Source organism: Salmo salar, chromosome 23, assembly GCF_965601325.2.
Source record: "Salmo salar chromosome 23, fSalSal1, whole genome shotgun sequence".
In the NCBI taxonomy this organism is placed as follows: Eukaryota; Metazoa; Chordata; class Actinopteri; order Salmoniformes; family Salmonidae; genus Salmo; species Salmo salar.
The window spans coordinates 20,305,803-20,328,129 of NC_138313.1; the positions used below are offsets into that span (position 1 = coordinate 20,305,803).

General features: G+C 41.4%; 1 protein-coding gene across 1 annotated transcript in view; it reads left to right on the forward strand.

Annotated features, from left to right (window-relative positions):
- LOC106584092 (regulator of G-protein signaling 8) overlaps positions 1–16,350 on the forward strand; it is a 33,263-nt gene extending 16,913 nt beyond the window's left edge. Inside the window, exons 2-5 of the mRNA XM_014168929.3 lie at positions 2,050–2,151; positions 4,392–4,453; positions 15,002–15,168; positions 16,048–16,350. Of these exons, the coding sequence (XP_014024404.3) occupies positions 2,051–2,151; positions 4,392–4,453; positions 15,002–15,168; positions 16,048–16,350 (633 nt within the window). The 5' untranslated portion in view covers position 2,050. The remainder of the gene's footprint in view (positions 1–2,049; positions 2,152–4,391; positions 4,454–15,001; positions 15,169–16,047) is intronic.
- Positions 16,351–22,327: the final 5,977 nt, after the last annotated feature.

Consider the following 22,327-nt stretch of genomic DNA (forward strand, 5'->3'; position numbering starts at 1 on the left):
TAAACCTGCTTTCATCTGTGAAGAGCACAGGGCGCCAGTGGCGAATTTGCCAATCTTGGTGTTCTCTGGCAAATGCCAAACGTCCTGCACGGTGTTGGGCTGTAAGCACAACCCCCACCTGTGGACGTCGGGCCCTCATACCACCCTCATGGAGTCTGTTTCTGACCGTTTGAGCAGACACATGCACATTTGTGGCCTGCTGGAGGTCATTTTGCAGGGCTCTGGCAGTGCTCCTCCTGCTCCTCCTTGCACAAAGGCGGAGGTAGTGGTCCTGCTGCTGGGTTGTTGCCCTCCTACGGCCTCCTCCATGTCTCCTGATGTACTGGCCTGTCTCCTGGTAGCGCCTCCATGCTCTGGACACTATGCTGACAGACACAGCAAACCATCTTGCCACAGCTCGCATTGATGTGCCATCCGGGATTAGCTGCACTACCTGAGCCACTTGTTTGGGTTGTAGACTCCGTCTCATGCTACCACTAGAGTGAAAGCACCGCCAGCATTCAAAAGTGACCAAAACATCAGCCAGGAGCATAGGAACTGAGAAGTGGTCTGTGGTCACCACCTGCAGAACCAGTCCTTTATTGGGGGTGTCTTGCTAATTGCCTATAATTTCCACCTGTTGTCTTTTCCATTTGCACAACAGCATGTGAAATTTATTGTCAATCAGTGTTGCTTCCTAAGTGGACAGTTTGATTTCACAGAAGTGTGATTGACTTGGAGTTACATTGTGTTGTTTAAGTGTTCCATTTATTTTTTTGAGCAGTGTACATTGTTTTGCAATGTAGTGGCCTGTAGGGATCAAGCTTATTGAAAAAGGAAAAGCTTTTGTGATACAAGCAGTTTGTTGATATTGTAGTGGGACTGCTGGTGGCATCTGGCTTTAGGGTAATGATCACTAAAATAAGTAATACTTACACTAACTACCCTGTTGTTCATAAGAATAAAAAGACCAGACTATTTCTTTCCAACAACCCCTCTCTCTTTATGCATCAGCAGAGAAATACAGCAAACACCAGTTATTTAAGAGGAGTCCTTGGATTACAGATGCTTGACTGACCATTCCAATAACACCAAGAGGAGAAGCAACACTGAGTACTCTAACAGTTTACCCACCAGTGGGATGGAGATCATGTCACTGATGTAACTAACTACAGATGGGGGAACTCATTCCGCTCATTCCATTTTGGCATATTGAGCACTCACAGCAGTGCTTGGTGTGTTTGGTGTGTGTTATCAGGGGAAAAGGGTGCATGGTAGAGAGGCTTGTGGCTCACTATCCAGATTGGATGTTCTCTGGTGGCTAGCTGATAGGTATTCATGTTGGCTTCTCCATATGGAGCTACACCTGTTTTCTATGTCTATCTGGTGTGTCTCCTTAGAGCAATGACTCTAATCAGATCCATCAGTATGTCTGTCTGATCTGTCTAATCCTACAGCAGCTGGCCAATAGGTCATGATATGAAATGTTACTGTTTGATAAGTCAGGTAGGACATTACTGGCCATTTCATTCATTTGATGATTACATTAACAACCGGTGTCCATGATACACCATAGAAAAAACATTGAACAGATTGATTGTGTGATATGTAGTGTGAGTTAAGCAGAAATATGTCGAAGGCAAATTACTATGTGTCATCAGGTTGGTGCATATTAAACAAATGTGAAGTGATGTTTTAGTAAACTTCATGAGGCACATCCTGAAACTGTGCTCTCCCACTTCCAACATCTGAGCACCTGGATGCAAACATTTAATTATGTAGTCATTGGATGGATCAATACACTGATCCACAGGCTGTGGCCTTGCTCATGACTGAACAATCAGCATAGTGACTATAGGCAGGAGGTTTAGACCTGAGCACTTTCCTGGAAGACTATGTTTAGAGCTGTAGGTGTACATGTTGGTTAGCTAAAAAGAAGCTGTGAAGATGAATTTCTACATCAGAGGACAGTCTAAATTTGATATCATATGTTCTCATGTCATGTGATCAGTAATCAGGAGAGGTACTTTCTTGTGTGGTTCTATTCCATTCTCCCATTCATATGAGTAGAATGAAGACCAGACTAGGCTGCCTGTCCAATAAGTCTGACTCATACCCCGACTTCACTGAGTTCCTGCCCCCTGCCCAGGACAGGGCCACCAGATGCCGAAAGTAAGTAGATATTTTCATCATATGACATTGTTCCAGTCCCTCCCATTGATATACAATGTAGGTATTATTACTCGCAATGCCAGAAATATGTCATACAGTTGAAGTCGGAAGTTTACATACACTTATGTTGGAGTCATTAAAACTCGTTTCTCAACCACTCCACAAATTTCCTGTTAACAAACTATAGTGTTGGCAAGTCAGTTAGGACATCTACTTTGCATGACATAAGTCATTTTTCCAACAATTGTTTACAGACTGTCACATCCTGACCATAGAAAGCTTTTATTTTCTATGGTAGAGTAGGTCAGGGTATGACAGCGGGTTTTGTCTAGTTTATTTATATGTTGGTTCTAGTTTATTTTTCTATGTTGGGGGTTTTGTCTAGTTTATGTATTTCTGTGGGGTTCTAGTTTCTGTATTTCTATGTTTTTTTGGGGGGATGATCTCCAATTAGAGGCAGCTGGTCATCATTGTCTCTAATTGGGGATCATATTTAAGTTGTTGTTTTTCCCACTAGGTTTTGTGGGAGATTATTTTGAGTAAGAGTATGTTGCACCTCTTCATCACGGTTTGATGTTTTGTTTATATGTCTTGCATAACTTCACAGTTTAAATAAAATGTGGAATGATACACACGCTGCACCTTGGTCTCCATCATACGACAAACGTGACACAAACAGATTATTTCACTTATAATTCCCTGTGTCACAATTCCAGTGGGTCAGAAGTTTACATACACTAAGTTGACTGTGCCTTTGAACAGCTTGGAAAATTCCAGAAAATGATGTCATGGCTTTAGAAGCTTCTGATAGGCTAATTGACAACATTTGAGTCAATTGGAGGTGTACCTGTGGATGTCTTTCAATGCCTACCTTAAAACTCAGTGCCTCTTCGCTTGACATCATGGGAAAATCAAAAGAAATCAGCCAAGACCTCAGAAAAGAAATTGTAGACCTCCACAAGTCTGGTTCATCCTTGGGAGCAATTTCCAAACAACTGAAGGTACCACGTTCATCTGTACAAGCAATAGTACGCAAGTATAATCACCATGGGACCACGTAGCCGTCATACCGTTCAGGAAGGAGATGCGTTCTGTCTCCTAGAGATGAATGTACTTTGGTGCAAAAAGTGCAAATCAATCCCAGAACAACAGCAAAGGACCTTGTGAAGATGCTGGAGGAAACGGATACAAAAGTATCTATATCTACAGTAAAATGAGTCCTATATTCAACATAACCTGAAAGGCCGCTCATCAAGAAAGAAGCCACTGCTCCAAAACCACCATAATAATGCCAGACTACGGTTTGCAACGCACATGGGGACAAAGATCGTACTTTTTGGAGAAATGTCCTCTGGTCTGATGAAACAAAAATAGAACTGTTTGGCCATGATGGCCATCCCAACCGTGAACCGTGAAGCACGGGGGTGGCAGCATCATGTTGTGGGGGTGCTTTTCTGCAGGAGGGACTGGTGCACTTCACAAAATAGATGTCATCATGAGGGAGGAAAATTATGTGGATATATTGAAGCAACATCAAGACATCAGTCAGGAAGTTAAAGCTTGATCGCAAATGGGTCTTCCAAATGGACAATGACCCCAAGCATACTTCCAAAGTTGTGGCAAAATGGCTTAAGGACAACAAAGTCAAGGAATTGGAGTGGCCATCACAAAGCCCTGACCTCAATCCTTTAGAACATTTGTGGTCAGAACTGAAAAAGCGTGTGCGAGCAAGGAGGCCTACAAACCTGACTCAGTTACAACAGCTCTGTCAGGAGGGATTGGCCAAAATTCACCAAACTTATTGTGGGAAGCTTGTCGAAGGCTACCCGAAATGTTTGACCTAAGTTAAACAATTTAAAGGCAATGCTACCAAATACTAATTGAGTGTATGTATACTTCTGACCCACTGGGAATAAGCTGAAATAAATCACTGTTTACTATTATTCTGACATCTCATATTCTTAAAATAAAATGGTGATCCTAACTGACCTAAGACAGGGTATTTTTACTCAGATTAAATGTCAGGAATTGTGAAAAACTCAGTTTAAATGTGTTTGGCTAAGGTGTATGTAAACTTCTGACTTCAGCTGTATATAATAAGACTACACGATAGACGGTGTAGACTCTTTTAGAGCAATCTCTAAAACTGTTAGTGTGTGTGTGTGTTGAATTGCCTTTAACTGCATGGTTGCATACACATTTGAAGACATGTCACTGTATCTTTCTGTCTTTTCTTTAAGGCTGTCAAAAGATGAAGTCGTTCTATGGGCAGATTCCTTCGATGTTCTTCTGTCGAACAAGTGTAAGTCCCTTTTTATTGACAAGTATCTGTCAATCCTTCTCTTTGGAGTTATATGAGAAATTGAACCAAAATAAGGAGGAAACAATATTTTATTTTTATCAACCAACCCCTCTGTTACGCTCGTTGTTGGAATGAGACCAAGGTGCAGCATGGTAAGCGTACATCTTTCTTTTATTTGATGAACACCGACAAAACAAAGAAAATACAAAACGAACGTAAAGTTCTGCAGGCTTCACAGCAGCTATACAAAAACAAGATCCCACAATCACAGGTGGGGAAAAAGGGCTGCCGAAGTATGATCCCCAATCAGATACAACGATAAACAGCTGACTCTGATTGGGAGCCATACTAGGCCAACAAAGAAATAGAAACACATATGCCCACCCAAGTCACACCCTGACCTAACAAACTAGAGAATAAAACAGGCTCTCTAAGGTCAGGGCGTGACACCCTCCAGCAAACTGTCCGTGCCATTGTTAGCGAATGGATAGAAGCAAACCACGCAACTGTATGGATTACATTTTTTCCTCAGTCCCATTCTATAGCCCTTCTGTTCTCTTTGAAAACATGATTGCCTCTATTTCATTTGACAAGATGATTGTCTTTCTGTTTCTTATCTGAGGATGGCTCCCCACATCAGTCCATTTCTTTCCCCCTAAACCCTTCTTATGTAAGATCCCCTGTCTGTCTGGTTATTGATGTGTGACTCATTGTGTTGCTCCTCAACACACAATGAGTCACACTCTTGGTTGTGACCTTCTCTGTGGATTACACAATAACACACATGTTCATGTGCAAATACACACATGCGAACACACACACTTACAAGCACACACATATCGTTCACGTGCAGGCACACACACACGTGACAGGTTAACTGTTCATAATAACAGGCCATCTGAAGAGACTGTCAGTGTTCTCTCTCTCACTCACACATACACTATTACTAGAGAACCTGACAAAAAGGACAGAAAAGGGAGTGATAGCTATAGGCTCTCCACAGGGAGTGGAAAATTAGACTGCACAGTAGGAAGACAGACGACCGACCTTGACTTTAGTTCTATTTATTTAAATTTTTTAAATGAACAACAACTTGCTGTTTTTTAATATTACTATAATATTTTGTCCAAACTAGAGATATACTCACAACTCAAGTCATATGGTAATGTTATCTTAATGGGCATTTGTAATGTAATGTGTGAATGTTTCAAATTAGCATTTGTCTCTATTGAGTTAATCAAGCATATTATTCAGTATACTGTAGACCCTTCTACTAACTCTTTAACAGGTGGTGCTGTTGTATAACATAGACAAATTGGTGTAAACTTCAATCATGGTTTGACGTCACATCAACATGTAACCTCTTATGACCCTAGCTGCATGAAAGTCTAGGGTCTCAGTCTGCTTCTTCCTAGGATTGACAAATATTATCCTCAGACAGAAGGGGACAAAGGGAAACACTTCTGTAACCGGTTTTGCCGAACACAATTTTTTAAAATTATTTCACCTTTATTTAACCAGGTAGGCCAGTTGAGAAGTTCTCATTTACAACTACGACCTGGCAATGAGTAAAGAGACCTTGATGCTGAACTAAACTATGTCTATGAACTATGTCTGTTTTTCAATATTAAATTATAATCTTTACGTGTACATCAGCTCTCTCTGTGTAGTGTATTTCTGCATTCTGTAAGGAAAATTGAATGAGAGTGAGAAATGAACACTGACCTACAGTACATTCAAACATTGGAAGGCCTTCGCTAACCCTAACCCTAACCCTAACCCTAACTACCACGTAATAGCCTATTCCTAAAGAGGCTAATTAAAACCTATAAAAATATAAGCTAATATATGGAATTGTTTTAAGATGGTCATACCATGGATAATTGAGCTATTTGATTTAGAATTTTAGCACACCTTTAAAAAATATTACAATTTAAAATGATTTGATAGAATATTGAATTTGGTCTTTTTTTATTTCACCTTTATTTAACTAGGTAGGCTAGTTGAAAACAAGTTCTCATTTGCAACTGCGACCTGGCCAAGATAAAGCATAGCAATTCGACACATACAACAACACAGAGTTACACATGGAATAAACAAAACATAGTCAATAATACAGTAGAACAAAAGAAAACAAAAAGTCTATATACAGTGAGTGCAAATTAGGTAAGATAAGAGAGTTAACCTGTTTGGGATAGGGGGCAGTATTTTCACGGCCGGATAAAAAAACGTACCCGATTTAATCTGGTTACTACTCCTGCCCAGAAACTACAATATGCATATAATTAGTAGATTTGGATAGAAAACACTCTAAAGTTTCTAAAACTGTTTGAATGGTGTCTGTGAGTATAACAGAACTCATATGGCAGGCCAACACCTGAGAAGATTCCATACAGGAAGTGCCGTGTCTGACAATTTATTGTCCTTCTGTAGCCTCTCTACTGAAAATACAGCCTCTGTGCTGTAACGTGACATTTTCTAAGGCTTCCATTGGCTCTCAGAAGGTGCCAGAAAGTGGAATGAGAGCTCTGCAGTCTCTGGTCTAAGTACAGCAGCTCTGTTTGTTTCTGGCCTGCATGGGGACAGTGACACTAGAGATGCACATCCACGAGACTACTCCATTTTGTTCTTCCAGTCTTTGAATGAATACAACGTCGCCCGGTTGGAATATTATTGCTATTTTCCGAGAAAAATAGCATAAAAATTGATTTTAAACAGCGTTTGACATGCTTCGAAGTACGGTAATGGAATATTTTTATTTTTTTTTGTCACGAAATGTGCCTGCGCGTCACCCTTCGGATAGTGACCTCAACGCACGAACAAAACGGAGCTATTTCAATATAACTATGGATTATTTCGAACCAAAACAACATTTGTTGTTGAAGTAGAAGTCCTGGGAGTGCATTCTGATGAAGAACAGCAAAGGTAATCCAATTTTTCTAATAGTAATTCTGAGTTTGGTGAGTGCCAAACTTGGTGGGTTTCAAATTAGCTAGCCTGTGATGGCCGAGCTATCTACTCAGAATATTGCAAAATGTGCTTTCGCCGAAAAGCTATTTTAAAATTGGACACCGCGATTGCATAAAGGAGTTCTGTATCTATAATTCTTAAAATAATAGTTTTTTTTTGTAAACGTTTATCGTGAGTAATTTAGTAAATTCACCGGAAGTTTGCGGTGGGTATGCTAGTTCTGAACATCACATGCTAATGTAAAAAGCTGGTTTTTGATATAAATATCAACTGGATTGAACAAAACATGCATGTATTGTATAACATAATGTCCTAGGAGTGTCATCTGATGAAGATCAAAGGTTAGTGCTGCATTTAGCTGTGGTTTTGGTTTTTCTGACATATATGCTTGCTTTGAAAATGGCTGTGTGATTATTTTTGGCAGGGTACTCTCCTGACATAATCTAATGTTTTGATTTCGCTGTAAAGCCTTTTTGAAATCAGACAATGTGGTTAGATTAACAAGAGTCTTATCTTTAAAATGGTGTAAAATAGTTGATTGTTTGAGAAAATTTAATTGTGGTATTTTAGTTGATTTTGTATTTCGCGCCGTGCGATGCCATTGGCTGTTGGCTAGGGGTTCCGCAGGCGGAACGGCGTTCCACTAGCGAAACGTCTGTCCTTAACAGGTTAGGGCAATAAATAGGCCATGGTGGCGAAGTAATAACAATATAGCAATTAAACACTGAGTGGGTGCTGCTATGTGACCAGTGAGCTGAGATAAGGCGGGGCTTTACCTAGCAGAGACTTGTAGATAACCTGTAGCCAGTGGGTTTGGCGACGAGTATGAAGCGAGGGCCAACCAACGCGAGCGTACAGGTTGCAGTGGTGGGTAGTGTATGGATCTTTGGTGACAAAACCGATGGCACTGTGATAGACTGCATCCAGTTTGTTGAGTAGAGTGTTGGAGGATATTTTATAGATGACATCACCGAAGTCGAGGATCGGTAGGATGGTCAGTTTTACAAGGGTATGTTTGGCAGCATGAGTGAAGGATGCTTTGTTGCGATGTAGGAAGCCGATTCTAGATTTAATTTTGAATTGGAGATGCTTAATGTGAGTCTGGAAGGAGAGTTTACAGTCTAACCAGACACCTAGGTATTTGTAGATGTCCACGTATTCTAAGTCAGAGCCGTCCAGAGTAGTGATGATGGACGAGCGAACAGATGCGGGCAGTGATCGATTGAATAGCATGCATTTAGTTTTACTTGCGTTTAAGCGCAGTCGTAGGCCATGGAAGGAGAGTTGTATGGCATTGAAGCTCGTCTGGAGGTTAGTTAACCTCTTGACGGTCGCCTAGGATAGGGGGCGCCACAGCGCATTTTGAAAAGAATTCGTGCCCATTTTAAACGGCCTACTACTCAAACTCAGAAGCTAGGATATGCATATAATTAATACTTGTGGATAGAAAACACCCTAAAGTTTCTAAAACTGTTTGAATGGTGTCTGTGAGTATAACAGAACTCATATGGCAGTCAAAACCCCGAGACAGATCGAAACAGGAAGTGGAATTCTGAATTGCGGACTCAACTTCATCACGTTGCCTATTAATCACACCGTGAGCTATGGTTCATTGAGCACTTCCTATTGCTTCCACTAGATGTCCCCAGTCTTTACAAAGTGATTTGAGTCTCCTACTGTGAAAACTGACAGAATGACACGCTGTGGAACGTGGTCACACAGAGAGGGCCATCACCATTATGACGCCGGCGCCCCTAGCTACCCTCCCCTTTCGAAACGTTTTGAAACACAATGCAATCGTCCCCCTCGAATCTTATTGGAGCTCTGGTTGAAAAAGGCCCTAAAGATTTATGTTATACAACGTTTGACATGTTTGAACGAACCTAAATAAGAAAAAAATGCATTTTGTTGAAAGAGTAGCCCCGCGCACGTCGGTACTTTTGGTGCAGCCTTCAGAACGCGCTAACAATAACAAGCTAATGGAACATAAAGGATGAACTTTTTCGAACGAATATACATTTGTTGTGGACCTGGGATTCCTGGAAGTGCCTAAGGATGAAGATAATCAAAGGTAAGGGATTATTGACAATAGTATACAAGACTAGATTTGATATGCGATTGTTACCAAGATGGCGCTGACCTGTATTACGAGGTAATTTTCTGAGTATCGCATCACATTTTATCGCAAAGTGTGATTACCCAGTAAACGTTATTTTTAAATCTGGCATTACAGGTGCTTTCAAGAGATATTCATCTATACATCTTAGAATGACAATATTACATTTTAAAAATGTTTTCGAATAGTAATTTAGTAAATTGTCGCACTGTTTCACCGGATGCATTTGAGGGAAAATAGTTAGTCAACGTTACGCGCCGATGTAAAATGCTGTTTTTATATATAAATATGAACTTTATCGAACAAAAGAATGCATGTATTATGTAACATGATGTCCTAGGAGTGTCATCTGATGAAGTTTGTAAAAGGTTAGTGCTGCATTTAGCTGTTTTTTGGTTATTTGTGATGCATGTGGTTGGTCGGAAAATGGCTATGTGGCTACTTTTACGATATACTCCTCTAACATAATCTAATGTTTTGCTTTTGCTGTAAAGCCTTTTTGAAATCAGACAACGTGGTTCGATTCAGGAGAGGTGTATCTATAAAACGATATAATTTGAAAAAAAAATTTCTTTTTTTTTTTATACAATTTTCTTATGCTAATGGCGATAGGATTTTTCGCTGGATGTCCATCCCGCATACAGGACGGAGGCCGCACAGGGGTTAACACAGTGTCCAAAGAGGGGCCATAAGTATACAGAATGATGTCGTCTGCGTAGAGGTGGATCAGAGAATCACCAGCAGCAAGAGCAACATCATTGATGTATACAGAGAAGAGAGTCGGCCCGAGAATTGAACCCTGTGGCACCCCCATAGAGACTGCCAGAGGTTCGGACAACAGGCCCTCCGATTTGACACACTGAACTCTATCAGAGAAGTAGTTGGTGAACCAGGCGAGGCAATCATTTGAGAAACCAAGGCTGTCGAGTCTGACAATAAGAATGTGGTGATTGACAGAGTCGAAAGCCTTGGCCAGGTCAATGAATACGGCTGCACAGTAATGTCTCTTATCGATGGTGGTTATGATGTTTAGGGCCTTGAGCGTGGCTGAGGTGCACTCATGACCAGCTCAGAAACCAGATTGCATAGCGGAGAAGGTACGGTGGGATTCGAAATGGTCGGTAATCTGTTTGTTAACTTGGCTTTCGAAGACCTTAGAAAGACAGGGTAGGATAGATATAGGTCTGTTGCAGTTTGGGTCTAGAGTGTCACCCCCTTTGAAGAGGGGGATGACCGCGGCAGCTTTCCAATCTTTGTGAATCTCAGACGATACGAAAGAGAGGTTGAACAGGTTAGTAATAGGGGTTGCAACAATTTTGGCAGATCATTTTAGAAAGAGAGGGTCCAGATTGTCTAGCCCGGCTGATTTGTAGGGGTCCAGATTTTGCAGCTCTTTCAGAACATCAGCTATCTGGATTTGAGTGAAGGAGAAATGGTGGGGGCTTTGGCGGGTTGCTGTGGAGGGTGCCGGGCAGTTGACCGGGGTAGGGGTAGCCAGGTGGAAAGCATGGCCAGCCGTAGAGAAATGCTTATTGAAATTCACAATTATAGTGGATTTATTGGTGGTAAGTGTTTCCTAGCCTCAGAGCAGTGGGCAGCTGGGAGGAGGTGCTCCTATTCTCCATGGACTTTACAGTGTCCCAGAACTTTGAGTTAGTACTACAGGATGCAAATTTCTGTTTGAAAAAGCTAGCCTTAGCTTTCCTAACTGCCTGTGTATATTTGTTCCTAACTTCCCTGAAAATTTGAATATCACGGGGGCTATTCGATGCTAATGCAGAATGCCACAGGATGTTTTTGTGCTGGTCAAGGGCAGACAGGTCTGGAGTGAACCAAGGACTATATTTATTCCTAGTTCTACATTTTTTTGAATGGGGCATGCTTATTTAAGATGGTGAGGAAGGCACTTTTAAAGAATAGCCAGGCATCATCTACTGACGGGATGAGGTCAATGTCATTCCAGGATACCCCGGCCAGGTCGATTAGAGAGGCCTGCTCGCAGAAGTGTTTTAGGGAGCATTTGACAGTGATGAGGGGTGGTCGTTTGGTCGCAGACCCATTACGGATGCAGGCAATGAGGCAGTGATCGCTGAGATCTTGATTGAAAACAGCAGAGGTGTATTTGGAGGGCGAGTTAGTTAGGATGACATCTATGAGGGTGCCTGTGTTTACGGATTTGGAGTTGTACCTGGTAGGTTCATTGATAATTTGTGTGAGATTGAGGGCATCAAGTTTAGATTGTAGGATGGCCGGGGTGTTAACCTCTCTAGGGTCGGCGGGACGAAATCGTCCCACCTACTCAACAGCCAGTTGAATCCCGTGGCGCGTTATTCAAATACCTTAGAAATGTTATTACTTCAATTTCTCAAACATATGACTATTTTACACCATTTTAAAGACAAGACTCTCGTTAATCTAACCACACTGTCCGATTTCAAAAAGGCTTTACAACGAAAGCAAAACATTAGATTATGTCAGCAGAGTACCTAGCCAGAAATAATCAGACACCCATTTTTCAAGCTAGCATATAATGTCACATAAACCCAAACCACAGCTAAATGCAGCACTAACCTTTGATGAGCTTCAACAGATGACAACCCTAGGACATTATGTTATACAATACATGCATGTTTTGTTCAATCAAGTTCATATTTATATCAAAAACCAGCTTTTTACATTAGCATGTGACGTTCAGAACTAGCATACCCCCCGCAAACTTCCGGTGAATTTACTAAATTACTCACGATAAACGTTCACAAAAAACATAACAATTATTTTAAGAATTATAGATACAGAACTCCTCTATGCACTCGCTATGTCCGATTTTAAAATAGCTTTTCGGTGAAAGCACATTTTGCAATATTCTCAGTAGATAGCCCGGCATCACAGGGCTAGCTATTTAGACACCCACCAAGTTTAGCACTCACCAAAATCAGATTTACTATAAGAAAAATGTTGTTACCTTTGCTGTCTTCGTCAGAATGCACTCCCAGGACTTCTACTTCAATAACAAATGTTGGTTTGGTTCAAAATAATCCATAGTTATATCCAAATATCCTCTGTTTTGTTTGTGGGTTCAAGACACTATCCGAATGGTAAAGAAGGGTCACGCATTTCGTGACAAAAAATGTCTAAATATTCCATTACCGTACTTCAAAGCATGTCAACCGCTGTTTAAAATAAATTTTTATGCCATTTTTCTCGTAAAAAAGCGATAATATTCCGACCGGGAAAGCGTGTTTAGGTTCAAAGACGAAAGAAAATAAAACATGGGGTCGACTCGTGCACGCGCCTCAGCCCATTGTCCTCTGATAGAGCACTTACCAAAAGCGCTAATGTGTTTCAGCCAGTGGCTGGAATTACATCATTCAGCTTTTTTCCGCCTTCTGAGAGCCTATGGGAGCCGTAGGAAGTGTCACGTTACAGCAAAGATCCTCAGTCTTCAATAAACAGAGTCAAGAAGCTCAAGGAATGGTCAGAGAGGGCACTTCCTGTACAGAATCTTCTCAGGTTTTTGCCTGCCATATGAGTTCTGTTATACTCACAGACACCATTCAAACAGTTTTAGAAACTTTAGGGTGTTTCTATCCAAAGCCAATAATTATATGCATATTCTAGTTTCTGGGCAGTAGTAATAACCAGATTAAATCGGGTACGTTTTTTATCCGGCCGTGTAAATACTGCCCCCTACCCCCAACAGGTTAAGCATGACCCAGTTTAGGTCACCTAGTAGCATGAGCTCAGAAAGATGGGGTGCAATCAATTCACATATGGTATCGAGGGCACAGCTTGGGGCAGAGGGAGGTCTATAGCAAGTGGCAACAGTGAGAGACTTGTTTCTGGAAAGGTGAATTTTAGACGTAGAAGCTTGAATTGTTTGGGAACAGATTTGGATAGTAATACAGAACTCTGCAGGCTAATTTTGCAGTAGATTGCAACACCGCCCCCTTTGGCATTTCTATCTTGGCGGAAAATGTTCTAGTTAGCGATGGAGATTTCAGGGTTTTTGGTGGTTTTCCTAAGCCAGGATTCAGACACGGCTAAGACATCTGGGTTGGCAGAGTGTGCTAAAGCAGTGAGTAAAACAAACTTAGGGAGTAGGCTTCTAATGTTAACATGCATGAAACCAAGGCTTTTACGGTTACAGAAGTCAACAAATGAGAACACCTGGGGAGTGGGAGTGGAGCTAGGCACTGCAGGATATGATTAACCTCTACATCACCAGAGGAACAGAGGAGAAGTAGGATAAGGGTACGGCTAAAGGCTATACGAACTGGCCGTCTAGGACGTTCGGAACACAGAGTAAAAGGAGCAGGTTTCTGGGCACGATAGCATAGATTCAAGGCATAGTGTACAAAGGTAAGGTAGGATGTGAGTACATTGGAGGTAAACCTAGGCATTGAGTAATGATGAGAGAGATAGTCTCTAGAGACGTTTAAACCAGGTGATGACATCGCATATGTAGGAGGTGGAACAACATGGTTGGTTAAGGCATATTGAGCAGGGCTAAAGGCTCTATAGTGAAATAAGACAGTAATCACTAACCAGGAGAGTAATGGACGAGGCATATTGATATTAGAGAGAGGCATGTGTAGCCAAGTGAACATACTTTTTTACAACTACAGCTCATACAAACGCATTGAATAACACATTCATAAATAGAAAGAAAGACAGTCATAATGAATAAGGTCATTAGGAATAAGGTTTTGAAGTGTCTGTCCTATATCTAGGAGATATAAGAAAGCTCAGGATTTTTGTATATTTTTTTGGGACACATATTTAAGAATAAAGCAGGGCGAGAGAATCTTCCTCCAAGCTAAGTTCAATGCCTTTTTATTTTGAACACTGTCTGTTGACAAGGCTGCATGCAGTCACAGTGTCCCTGGTGATTTTCCTATAACCAGTGTGTAGTGAGAGTGTGTGAGTAATGTTGGTGATAGGGCCTGATGGACTACTCTACTGCTGCTGCTGGGTAAATGTTAAGCAAATAAATGCAAGAGAAGGGAGGGAGGGTGAGTGGAGGAGGGATAGAAAGTATGGAGAAAACATGTTTAACATGACACGGCCGATAGCAAAACATGACCTCCTCCTGTGTTTTCATTGATGTCAGACAAATTGATCACTTATCTTTGATTGATGAAGACAGAAAGCTCATTGAAGGTTTGTGGGCCGTATGTTTATGTTCTAATCACAGAGCTGTTCCCTGTGCTGAGAACAAGAGCACGCTCTGCATCTGAGACAATATCAACACATGATAAACAACCCTGTTAGTATCTACAGCTGCTCTCTGTGAAGAAAAAGAAAATCAGTTCCAAAGAAACTGGCCCATGTTCAGAAATATGTGCTGGGATACAATATAGATCTTTGTAAAGACACACACGCTTGCTCTCTCTCTCTCACACACACACACACTTGCTGTCCGTTAGCTCTTCTAACTAGCTGATGGATGTTTTGTGTCTTAGGTGGCCTGGCTGCGTTCCGGGCTTTTCTCAAGACGGAGTTCAGCGACGAGAACATTGAGTTCTGGATGGCCTGCGAGGAATATAAAAAAATCAAGACTCCCGCTAAATTGATGACAAAAATTAACAAGATCTACAATGAGTTTATTGATGTCAAGGCTCCCAGAGAGGTTTGTGTTCGATCAAATGACTAATGATGCAAAATATTCACTTTCTCTTTTAAGGTCAGGCACCACACCCTAATAGGGTATTTTTCCCCCTTAATCATAACAGTCTTTTACCAGTTGAAAGTGGTCAGAAATCTAATAGTTTTTTGTATTAAACATTTTCTGAAATATTGTATTAAAATTAGGTGTTCTAATTAAATATGTGTATATTTGCATCACACAAATACATTTTTCTGGATGCTGAATGAAGAAAGACTAAATATTCGTGTTTCATTTTATTAAGACACTCCATGACTGGACTTACGCATAGATTTTTTTTTAAAGTATTTATTCACAATCTATCTGTAATATACTAAAGAAAGATAGGTAAAATGCCTTTTTGGTGCATTTTTCAGAAAATGTCATCTAGAAGAAAAAATTCAAAGTAAGTTACTACATATAGGCCAGTTGGTAACATTCTCAATGAAATGGGCTTTTAAATGATGTGTGATTAAATTAGCTTTGAAAGTATTTGTAAAAGTGGTTACAATTCATGACTTTTTGATGAGTAAGAATAAGATAATGAAAATATTAATGGACCAAAATACCAAAACATTTCTAAATTGATAAGAACTGTATATGCAAAAATATATTTTCAGCCTGTGGTGCCTGGCCTTAAATAGCAATGCAAAAGGCTGTGATTTGTTTTTAATTTGGGGTTACTATGTGTCAGATAAACACTTTAATCCACAACCTCCGATAACCTCCGATAGATACACATGAATACTGTATGCATACTTTGATTATAAGGATTAATAATAATGTTGATGCTGTCCACAAGGAAATTCACACTAAGATGATTTGGATATCTAACTTTTCTTTTCCCTTCCTTGGTCCCTGTAGGTAAACATAGACTTCCGTACACGGGAAGTGATGAGGCAGAGCCTTGCAGAGCCCACCCCCTCCAGTCTGAATGAGGTTCAGGCCAGGGTCCACAGCCTCATGGAGAAAGACTCTTACCCACGCTTTCTCCACTCCAAGATCTACCAGGACTTACTCAACATGCAGTACACACACTGCCATCGGAACCGTCTGGCCCCTGCGCCGTCGCGAACGCCACACACACAGGGGCCGAGCTCCCGGCCCCCGCCGGCTCAGCGTACCAAAACTCAGCTCCCGACAGGCTGTGACGGAGCCCATTCGTGACTACTCTCACAGAGAGATCCTTAGTATTGAGACATATCGTGATATTGTATCATCCCTCTTAGAACTGTGTCAACATATAGTTTACACTTAGAAAACAAAATACCACAAGACGTTGTACTGTATATCCTTTTATTACTCTTATTAGAAAATGTGTTGTTGATATGTATTTCTCCCATCACTATAGATTTATTGTGGTGTAGAAATATGTCTGGAAATTTTATTAAAGTTTTGCAGCATATCATCTGATATATACACTATATGTGGGTGATTGTACAGAAGTGGTGCAAATTGTGGGTTGGAAAAAAAGTCTAATCAGTATGATGTTTTTCCTAAACTTTCAGCACACATCTTACAGATACAGTGGGTATTCGCCTTATCTAGCCCCGTCCACTTGACTCAGTTCCATTCGAACGTGATTGTGTTTGTTTCCGTCTCACAACTTCCGTCAACGCTAGTGAATTACCTCAGCGGTGGCTAGCTAATACAAAAAAAGCATCATTAACACATCTTAACATTAAAACCTACCCTAACCAGAAACCGTGGATAGATGGTAGCATTACTGAAAGCGCGTACCACCGCATTTAACCATGGCAAGGCGACTGGGAATATGGCAGAAGACAAACAGAGTAGTCATTCCATCCGCAAGGCAATCAAACAAGCAAAATGTCAGTATAGAGACAAAGTGGAGTCGCAATTCAACGGCTCAGACACGAGACGCATGTGGCAGGGTCTACAGACAATCAAGGACTACAAAAGGAAAACCAACCATGTCGCGGACACCGACGTCTTGCTTCCAAACAAACTAAACACCTTCTTTGCCCGCTTTGAGGATAATACAGTGCCACCGACCTGGCCCGCTACCAAGGACTGTGGGCTCTCCTCCGTGGCCGACTTGAGTAAGACATTTAAACATGTTAACCCTCACAAGGCTGCGGGTCCAGACGGCATCCCTAGCCGAGTCCTCAGAGCGTGCGCAGACCAGCTGGCTGGTGTGTTTACAAACATATTCAATCTCTCCCTATCCCAGTCTGCTGTTCCCACATGCTTCTAGATGGCCACCATTGTTCCTGTACCCAAGAATGCAAAGGTAACTGAACTAAATTACTATTGCCCCTTAGCACTCACTTCTGTCATCATGAAGTCCTTTGAGAGACTAGTTAAGGATCATATCATCTCCATCTTACCTGTCATTCTAGACCCACTTCAATTTGCTTACTGCTCCAAAAGGTCCACAGACGATGCAATCGCCATCACACTGCACACTGCCCTATCCCATGTAGACAAGAGGAATACCTATGTAAGAATGCTGTTTATTGACTACAGCTCAGCATTCAACATCGTAGTACCCTCCAAGCTCATCATTAAGCTTGAGGCCCTGTGTCTCAACCCTTGCCCTGTGCAATTGGGTCCCAGACTTCCTGACGGGCCGGCCCCCGGGTGGTGAAGGTAGGAAACAACATCTCCACTTCGCTGATCCTCAACACTGGGACTCCACAAGGGTGCGTGCTCAGCCCCCTCCGTACTCCCTGTCCACCCATTACTGCGTGGACATGCACGCCTCCAACTCAATCGTCAAGTTTGCAAACGACAAATCAGTAGTAGGCTTGATTACCAACAACGACGAGACAGACTACAGGGAGGAGGTGAGGGCTCTCGGAGTGTGGGTCAGGAAGATAACCTCTCACTCAACTTCAACAAAGCAAAGGAGATGATCGTGAACTTCAGGAAACAGCAGAGGGAGCACCCCCTATCCACATCGATGGGACAGCAGTGGAAAGTTTTAATTTCCTCGGCGTACATATCACTGACAAACTGAAATGGTCCACCCACAGTCTACCCATGCACCTCTTGAACCTCAGGAGGCTTAAGAAATTTGGCTTGGCACCTAAAACCCTTTACAGATTCAAAATTGAGAGCATCCTGTCAGGCTGTATCACCGCCTGGTACGGCAACTGCACCGCCCACAATCACAGGGCTCTCCAGAGGGTGGTGCGGTCTGCCAACACATCACCGGGGGCAAACTACCTGTCCTCTAGGACACCTACAGCACCCAATGTCACAGGAATGCCAAAAAGATCATCAAGGACAACAACCACCCGAGTCACTGCCTGTTCACCCCGCTACCATCCAGAAGGTGAGGTAAGTACAGGTGCATCAAAGCTGGTACCGAGAAGCTGTTTTTCAGTCTCTATCTCAAGACTGTCAGACTGTTAAACAGCCATCACTAGCACAGAGAGGCTGCTGCCTGTTTATTTATTTTGCTGACCAATAACATTCATTTTTTTAACAAATAAACAAAAAAACATGGCTCACATTTGGGAACGCACACAAATGGCTCTTTGGAGGTCAGATGGTATGACATGATAAAATGGCCTGAAATGATGTATGGGGAATTTTTTATTACTTTGTGCTCTCCTTGGGAGTGGATGGTTCCACTGTGAAAAATTACAAGAGTACAGAGTTCTGTCAGTACCTCCACAGTGGTAAGGTGGGCCGAGTTCTACTTCACCAGGGGGAGGGAAAAGGATTGGTATTTTTGAAGGCCGATGTTCAGCCCAGCCAATCAAGCAGCGCTTACCACTCTGCTTGGGGACTTGTGTATCCAACAACGGATCAGAAGAGACGGCTGGATGCGCTCGCATTGCTGGCCTTGGAAAGTCATGCAGCCTCAATTTTGTGGAAGGTAGACTAATAAGCAAGGTCACTTGCATTTCTATATGTAAGATTAAAGTGATTACAGCATACAAGAAGCCTACATGTGTTGTGGTGACAGTTACTATAATCCATAGGCTAACGTTATGATAGAGTTCGCAGATGATATCTATAACCAATCTCCTCATTACTTGGTCTTGTAATTTATGTTTATAGCCTATTTTCTTTGTTCCTTTTATAGATGGAAGTGCGCAATACGGCCTTATCTAGACACAGAATGATAAAATACTCAGGCTTAACATAGCAGTTAGACCAAATATTTTGTTGGATGAAAGCTGAATTGAGAATGTCATGATTTATTGGTTATGTTAACATGTATTTGTGGATCAACAGAACTGATGTATTAATGTGGGGAATCTGTAAGTATCCTGTCAAATCTCATGTTGGTGAAGCAAGGTAGTGTCGTGTCTGGACTATCATTAAATGTGAAGTCTTATTTTTATCAAATCAGTTCTCTGTGTTGAATTATCAGGTGATTAAACTAATCATGTAAACATTAATTAACTAGGAAGTCGGGACACCACGGAAAATGTTGAGATTTACAGAGTTATAATTTTCTGAATATAACTTCAGATATTTTAATTATTATTATTATATTTAATTATTTTAATCAATTAGTCTTATTTAATTATTATTACCTCATCAGTTCTCATTACTGAACGGCACGAACCCTAGCCTAAATCATAAATCAGCGATATACAAATTGGCTTAATTATTTATTTACTATCTAACTAATCACACAGAATTACATAACAAACAAAACGGTAGATATTTGGGTTACTACATTATACAAAGAAAGAGCCCCTAGTGGACAAAGCCGATATGATGGCTTGGTAGACAAAGGAAAGTGGTGGGGACTGAGAGAGCGGGAGAGACAAAATGGATTCACTACACACAGTAGATAATTGTACTCATGGACATGCTAATACTTTGCACATGAACGGCCGCTCATTCGGAAAGAAATTGCAATGTACATATTTACGCTTGTATATAGTTGTTGTCTCTCCGTTGAAAACACTTCCTGTAGAACTCATCAGAGTCTCTGGTTAACTTTCTCAGAAGTCACAATGTCTTTCGTGGTAGTAGGTGGTTAGAATTGTCACGGCTGTCGAAAGGATCGGACCAAAGGGCAGTGTGGTTGTAGTTCCACATTTTATTAAATCCGTGAAACTTTGCAAAACATAAATAACTGAATTTACAAAACAACAAACCGTGACACAGAGAGGAACAAACACTACTCAAAAGATAATCACCCACAAAACCCGGGAATAAAAACCCCTACTAAAATATGATCTCCAATCAGAGGTAACGAGGACCAGCTGCCTCCAATTGGAGATCAACCCCAAAAAACAACAACATAGAAATATAAAAACTAGAACTTATACATAGAAATAGAAAACATAGAAAAACACAAAACACTCCCTGTCACGCCCTGACCTTCTCTACCATAGAAAATCACATCTTACTATGGTCACGACGTGACAAGAATGGATACTTCAGAGTACCATTCGGAAATGATCTCATAGAATAGATGCTTCGGTGGTTGTAGGTATTCTCGTTCTAGGTTTACGTAATTTCGAGCTGTAGACCAGTAATTCGTGTCGTCTAGAATTTGCTCCTTCTGTAGTGAATCGATAGTCTCAGAGTTTAACCATTTCTATCCATGTAGCCAAAACTACAGCTTTATGGTCCTCGTGGCCTATAGAATTGTAGCCATTCCAACGTGGGGACTCTGTCTCGGCATTCTCTGACTTAATATATATTTTGTAGGAAGTAGGTTTTATACTCTGTGGAAAAAGGGGCGGTTCAAGGATGCCTGATGTCTGGGCTCACGGGGGTGAGGCCACTGACTAGTTAAAACTTTATAACTAAACAAGTATCTCATTTAGATGACATTACATCTTCTCACAAATAGTTTCCTATTCAATCACACTGTATATTTTACATAACATTCAGGTATAAAACTAACAACTGATAAATGTACACTTCCAAAGCTACCATTATTCTGTGCTTTGACAGGATTGTTCTTTAAATGTTCCGTTGTAAGTGTGCGTTTGTGCTTACCTCATCTTAGCAAGGGACACACTTTGTATGTGGACAACTGTTACAGCAGTCCCACACTCTTCCAGCATCTGCTCTCCAACAGCACAGGGGCCTGTAGCAGAGTCAGGTCAAACAGGAAGGGGATGCTGGCATTTGGATGCAGGAAGATGCAGAGAGGGGAGGTGGAGTTCAAGGAGAACGGTCAACAGCTGGCAGTAAAGTGGCATGACAAACGAGACATCCATGTCCTCTCCACTGTCCATACAGCAACCATGTCGGCCACAGGGAAGGTGCACCACCTGACAAGAGAGAGAAAAATCAAACCAGACTGCGTGCTTTACTATAACCTCAAAATGGGGGCAGTGGATAAGGCGGACATGATAAACAGCTTTGTGGAATGCACTCAGAAAACGACCAAGTGGTCTAAGAAGATATTTTTCAATCTGATCGACGCAACCCTCAATGGCTACATAGTTCACGGCAAACTAACAGGTGAGATGATTACTGAACAAGGGATTTTTTTAATTGGACGAACAGTTCACATGCAAAAACTATAATAACGTAATAAGGCACTTACTCTGATAGAAACACAGCCTGGATTTGAACCAGAGTGTCTGTAGTGACACCTCTAGCACTGAGATGCTGTGCCTTAGACCGCTGAGCCACTTGGGAGTCGTAAGGCCAGGGTAGCTTCAAAATACATCACAAGCTAATACTTCTCTGACGCAATTAGCATTGTTTTACAGAGCTAAAAGGAGAATGTAGCTAGCTACATAAGCACGATTGAACACAACACCATAAATGTTATGAAATGAGTAACGTTACCTTGCGTGTCCGCTGTTATAAGGAATATACACAAATATATTATGCTCCATACATACAGTGAGCTGCAGTAGAAACGGCATAACAACAGACAGAAACTATTAGAACGTAATAAGGCACTTACTTTGATAGAAACGCAGCCTGGATTTGAACCAGGATGTCTGTAGTGACACCTAGCACTGAGACGCTGTGTCTTAGACAGCTGTGCCACTTGGGAGTCATAAGGCCAGGGTAGCTTCAAAATACATCACAAAGTAATACTTCTCTGACGCAATTAGCATTGTTTTCCAGAGCTAATAGAAGAATGTAGCTAGCTACCTAAGCATTAAGTATAACACCATAAATGTTATGAAATGAGTATCGTTTCCTCACGTGTCCGCTGTTATAAGGAATATACACA